The sequence below is a fragment of the Bidens hawaiensis genome, unplaced genomic scaffold (genome assembly GCF_021521415.1).
Source record: "Bidens hawaiensis isolate Kalapana, Puna unplaced genomic scaffold, B.hawaiensis_p1.1 tig00010343_1, whole genome shotgun sequence".
NCBI classification, from domain to species: domain Eukaryota; kingdom Viridiplantae; phylum Streptophyta; class Magnoliopsida; order Asterales; family Asteraceae; genus Bidens; species Bidens hawaiensis.
The window spans coordinates 255,701-262,060 of NW_027491783.1; the positions used below are offsets into that span (position 1 = coordinate 255,701).

A 6,360-nucleotide genomic window follows, 5' to 3' on the forward strand; every position below is an offset into this window, starting at 1 on the left:
AACACACACATGAATGAATTCAAGTATTCCTGCGTACTCGGCCAACAATTCTTTTTTTTTTTTATATATAAACCAGGGCATGGAGACTTCTTAGATGTTTTAAAAGGAATTTAATTGTGTTAATAATAAATATTTACTAAAATAATACAGGCCTTTGACAGTCTTTTATTCCAGCATAGATTTAACTATCGGATCATTACTGATAGATTTTCGTTTATTATATGTCATGAAGATGAGCAACATGACAAGTGAAAGTGAGGACATAACGATGTCCAGGGACGGCATCAATTCACCAGGGATTGATGAAGTTACCGTTGAAAGAAACATGGCCAATAACGGAACGCTCAAGAAAGGTCCATGGACGTCTGCTGAAGATGCAATTCTGGTGGAGTATGTGAACAAACATGGGGAAGGAAACTGGAATGCTGTTCAGAAGCATTCTGGCCTTTATCGTTGTGGTAAAAGTTGTCGGTTACGCTGGGCCAATCACTTAAGACCTGATCTAAAAAAAGGTGCGTTTACGCCCGAGGAGGAGCGGCGAATCATTGAACTTCATGCTAAAATGGGTAATAAGTGGGCCCGCATGGCTGTCGAGGTACGTCATACGTGCTTGTTTTGCTTTATGAGTTTTCTAATTCTACTATGCTTCACATTTGCATTATGGTTTGTGTACATATTTTATCAGTAAAACAAAAAAAGTATTTCAGTTTCTTGTCACAAAAATACAAATTCCGGCTAAATCAGAAAATTCCGACCTTATGACTGCATTCCAAACTTATTTTGTTGTGTTGAAACCTGATACTCCTACTTAGTTTTCTTTTACTCTTTTTGTTAGCTGGTTATAATATGATTTCAGTTTTTTAGAACGTGGGAATTGATTTGTAAATATTATGGATTGCTATAGAAAGAAGAAAAGCAATTGGTGTTTTGGTTCTAAAATTTTGTTTCTTGGGCTGCACATAGAGCATCTTTAGTTGTATGTCGAGATAAAAAATCTCACAAATAGGATTCATGCATTGTATATTATTATATTGTATGCATATTTAATTATCTTATTATTGGGTGTTTGATTAAACGGCAGAAAGTGTTGTCTATAGTTAATTTATAAGTATAGTAGTTGATTGCTTTTCTATATGTATTTTGTCGATGTTGAATTAGAAATGTAAATACTCTGCCCACACGGAATCGCACGCTTCCTAATATATCTATCTATTTTATTGTGTTAGAAAGTTGTTGGAATGCTCAACTTATAGCAGGGTCATGTCATTTTAGATGCTTAAGACCAACTACATTACAATATACAAATGGAAGTAAATAATCACAGGAAATATAACAAGTACACTTTTTTAGATGCTTAGGACCCTACTACATTACATGTAAACACGCACATGAGAAAATCTGATAGGTAGAAGTATTAGCAAAATGATTAAACTTCTCACTTGTCATAATCTGATAATCATACTGTTACACGGAAGCAAATAGTAATGATTTTGCATTTTAGAATTATTTTTCTTATTGAAAACTTCCGCAATCAAATAACCATACTATTACACGTGGCCCCTTTAGATCAGATGCTATTTTGTGAGTGCTTGTGTTCAACATATCCCATAGTTATTACTTTTTGGTGCAGCCTTTCAGAAATTACATCTGTTAAACTCTTCTGGAGTCTTGAGAAGGTTGTGTGTGTGTGTGCGCGCGCGTGGTGGTGGGGGTGAATTATGTAGATACGCCTTTTTACTTTCAATGTGTGTTTAAAAAAATTCAAATGTCTGAAAATTAACTTGTTAATTGTTTTGTCAGAAATGGGGTCAATTTGGATGTGTTTAGGTCAATATGCATATTTTAGCAACATGCTTTTGCTTTATTTATAGCAACCTATTTAACCGGTAACTGGTCAGTTTTTTTTAATTATTATTTTTTATTATTATTTTTAATTCGGCTGCTTCAATTGGCAAATTGTATATTCAGAAACTTGTGGATGCTAGTTTAAAAAGATGAAAAACTGATCATGTTTTTACCTGTTGCTGACCTACAACTTATTTTAATCTCTCCAAACAAATTAACTTTTGTCAATCTTTTTATTTTTAAACAATTGCTTTCGTTAGTTTATATTATCGTTTGATTAATCCATTAATATTAGTCTGGGGTTCTTAAAAATAGGCCAAGCCAACTTTAAAAACGAAATATATTGGCGTTAAGAGTTAAGACCGCTTAAAACCCAAGATAAATCGATCAATCAACTCAGAAACAAATCAGACTTGAATTATAAGAATGTGTTTTTATATGAATCTTGTTTTTGGTTCATTCGAAACCTGGGGCTAAATTATTTAAAGAAATCAACGATTTCAAAGTTTTCAACTTTACAAATTTAACCCCTCTATTTACAGTAAGTTTCATATACGCCCCCATTTACACATATGCTTAGCACATATATTTTTGCCTTCATTTATATTTCTGTTTTGATTCATTTAAAAAAAATGGGGCAATACTATTTGAAGAAATCAAGGATTTCTTGGATATTAGAAAAGTGAATGAAACATCCATGCTGGTTGCACATCGCGTCAGCACATATATTTGTCATTTAACAAGGTTTTTACTTGTTAATTGCTATAAATGAAAGATTTCAGAAGTAAATTGTTGTTTTGCATAAAGTAGGTTGCTAGCTACGAATGGTAATAAAACCAAAACTGATTGCTATATTATGCATTTTACCCTTTGTATTGCTGTGTCAGAGTTCTGGATGGCAGAACTCTTAAGTCAAGGGAATATAGAGGTCACTTTTGAAGTTAGTAATAATTTTTTCAAGTGCAAGGGGAACTATGCAAGCTTCGCTGCTGACATCATTTTTCTTGAGTTCTTATATACATGCAGACTTTTGAAATTGATGATGTTCTGTTGTATGTGGTTTCTTTTTGAACATTTGAGGTTGTGTTGTTTATTGACTTTGACTTTTTCGAAGAGTATCTCTTTAGTTTTTATTTTTTTGCTGAGGAAATTGTACTTGTTTCATTTTTTTTAATAAATAATGTTCACTAGTTTTTGTTTATAATTTATAGTTTACTTATTTAATTATCCATAATACGGTTTTGTATGAGTTTTTATATGCTATAACCATAAGTCCATAATATTATTGTTTCTAATGACTGGGTTATATCTTGGTTTAAAATGTAAAAAATAGCGCCTCGTGTAGTTCGGGGTCAAAATTGGTCAAAATTAGGGCCTGCTTGAGGTTTATATATATGGATGAGGAAATTACAAAAGGTTTACTTGATAAATGGTTTATATGTAGAACATACGATAGTATGCAGCTTCTGGTTGTAAATAAAGCTTAATTGGTTGCACATAATGCCTCACGACTTTTTAAACCAAGGATTATATATTATTATTGTGACAAATGTTCTTTATTTTTATCTTTTTTTTTTCTCTTGTTTGTCTTTTGTTAGATTTTGGATGATGATTTAACAATTAGATTTATCCGAATCCATTTTATTTTGTTACGATGGTGCATTTCTTACTTCTATTAATTAGTAAATTGTGGGTTTATAGAAATAAAAAATGAAACATGTTTTGACCCGTTTTAATGGGTTTGTGAATACACATTTTACTTTTTACTTACTAAAACGACAGTAACTTTTATTTTCAGTTACCGGGGCGTACTGACAATGAAATCAAGAACTTCTGGAACACAAGAACCAAAAGGCGACAACGTGCCGGATTACCAATTTACCCTCCCGACATCTGTTTACAAACACTAAACGACAACAGCCAAACCCAAAACATGGTCACATTTGATGCATCACATGCTGAAATCCTACCAAGTAACGCATTCCAGCTTCCAGATTTCGTGTTCAAACATTTGGAATTAGATCACGACTTGTACGGTCCAAACATTCTCGATTTACCCGGACCGAATTTCCTTAATGTTTGTGAAAGTAATCTGCTCCATGAGATGGGACCCACCACCTGTAACAATAATAATTTTCTATTCCCAATGCTGAAACGGGTCAGGCGACCTGATTCTTATCTGGCCTTTGATGGTGGGCCCAGTGAGTATTTCCCGACAGTTGACCAATCATATAGTCAACACATGAATGGTGGTGATATACCAATACCATCAGGCAGCCATGCCTATTTTAATGGCAACACTTCTTCTTGTGGGCCTGATTTGTGGCCCCAGAAGATGGAGCTCCCTTCATTCCTATATTCTACCCAAATGGGTAGATGTAACGTTACACCTTCTTCCCCGCTACCTTCCCTTGAATCTGTGGATACTATGGTTGACCAGTCAACTTTGGTTGGTCAAAGTCAAGCAAAGTCAGACAGGGATAGCGGGTTGTTGGAAGCAGTGCTGTTACAATCCCAAAATCTGAAAATGTCCAAGAGCGGTTGTGATAATAATAATGATTCGAATGCTGCGAGTGTGCCACGTGGCGGTACCCCCGACAGCTCATCGCAACGGGATGATGAGTGGGACCCAATGTCACCTTTGGGCCATTCTGCTGCGTCGGTATTTAGTGAGTATACTCCTCATCTTAGTGGAAGCTCTTTGGATGAACATCAATCTGTTGAAGCTGTTTCAGGTAACAGCCCATCTTTTTTTATATTTTTTTTAATAATTGCTTTGTTTAAACTAATTTTAAAAACTAGGGTTTTGCTAGTGGCTTAACTTTCAGCAACCAAACAATAGAGGTGAATTGAGCGGTTTGGTAACAAGTCAAAACATGACAGGTCGGGTTCGTTTGGCCTGAAATGCTTGTTTCTCATTTTTTATAAATACTATTAATCTAATTTTTTTGAATGAAATGATTTAGAAACTTTTATGCATAAAAAATTACATTTCGGCCTTTTCTTTTTGGCTTATCCTTTTGACTGGTTAGAGATAAAAGCAGATAACTAGGGCTCGTGATTAGTTCTTTAAGTTTGAGCTAGGCTCGTTTATTATTTTATCAACTAATTTGTATACATTTTTAATTATTACTTCTAATATTATTAATTACAGTTTTTATATATAACATAATGTATATAATTTAGTTATTTTGATCATAATTGTGTATACAGCAGTAATTATTATTATATGTATAATAGAGGCTTTCTTTGGCTCGCAGACTAGCTCAACCTTGATATGTGATGCTTGGGCTCGTTTATTAAACAAGCTTATTTTTAGGTTTAGGTATGAGCTTGTTTTAGCTCGGCTCGATTCGAGCTGTTAGCGAGCCGAACTCAACTATATCACGTTGGCTTTCCTTTTCAGCTTATTCTTTTGACCTGTTAGTGAGATGACCCAAATCAACCATTCATAAATCATAAGCAGGCCGGGTCGGAAATTGTGATCTAATCAGTGCTTTATTCTTGTGATGATTTTCTTTTTGTTTAGTTAAAGTGGAAGCAGAGGAATCTGGTGCTAAGCAATCTGACAACCGCATAAACTCCTCATGGCCGGATACTCTAATGGGCTTAAACTTGTTTGCTTCGGGTTCAAACACAAGCCATAGTAACAGTAACTATGATCGATATGTGCTGAGTGACCCCATTCGTGCCCTTCTTGGTGAGGACTTTTGCATCGATTCCAGCAAACACATTTCAGCGTTTCATGGGTCTACAGGTAAATAGGATGATATTTCTGAAATCTGCAGAAACCGTTAAAGGCAGCTTTCGTCTTTTAAGTTTGGGTTATAAGGTGACTATGTGGTGAACCTTGTAATTCGATGGTGTTGGATGTTTTTCTTTATTTTCAACAGCTCATCTTTAACTGCACCTTTGTTGATGTTAAAGAGATTTGGATATATTTTCGTTACATGTTTGAAGAATATCGAATAATGTGTAACTGTGATAATGAATACCGAATTTGAATTGAACCCGGCTTTAGGTGACATCGTGTATGTGATTTGCTTTTTTAAAACTGATATTGTTGTGTCATATTGATACTTGTAATATGGTCATCATTTTCTTTTTACAAGGTGGATATGAAAATGCTAGTTTACATAAAGCTTTACACAATCATATGATCAACTGTTGTCAGGCGGTCGTGTGTTTTTTTTTTATCATGTTTCTTTTCGCGTCTGTGTCTTCTTTTCTTTCAAGCATAGGGCGCTAATTGCTAAACTGGTTGCATTCAGCTGGTCGTGTTCATGGGTGGTGTGAAACTGTGCTTGACACGTAATTTACTGGTTAGCATGAATGTGACTTGTGTTTTAACATTTTGAAGGTAGAAGCTGAACACGATGCATGCGTTTAACCTGAAAGAAAGATAATATATTTTTACATACATAGTAATATCTAAATTAGATGCAACCAAAATACACATACAAATGTATCTAAAGAATGATATTAGTTGTTTTAGGTTACAGCACATTTTAAAAT

General features: G+C 34.4%; 1 protein-coding gene across 1 annotated transcript; it reads left to right on the forward strand.

Annotated features, from left to right (window-relative positions):
• Positions 1 to 226: 226 nt before the first annotated feature.
• On the forward strand, positions 227 to 5,661 carry LOC143534782 (transcription factor GAMYB-like). Its single transcript, XM_077029191.1, has 3 exons — positions 227 to 595; positions 3,644 to 4,580; positions 5,375 to 5,661. The coding sequence occupies exons 1-3, from the start codon at positions 227 to 229 to the stop codon at positions 5,608 to 5,610; spliced, it is 1,542 nt and encodes a 513-aa protein (XP_076885306.1). The 3' UTR covers positions 5,611 to 5,661.
• The last annotated feature ends 699 nt before the right edge of the window (positions 5,662 to 6,360 follow it).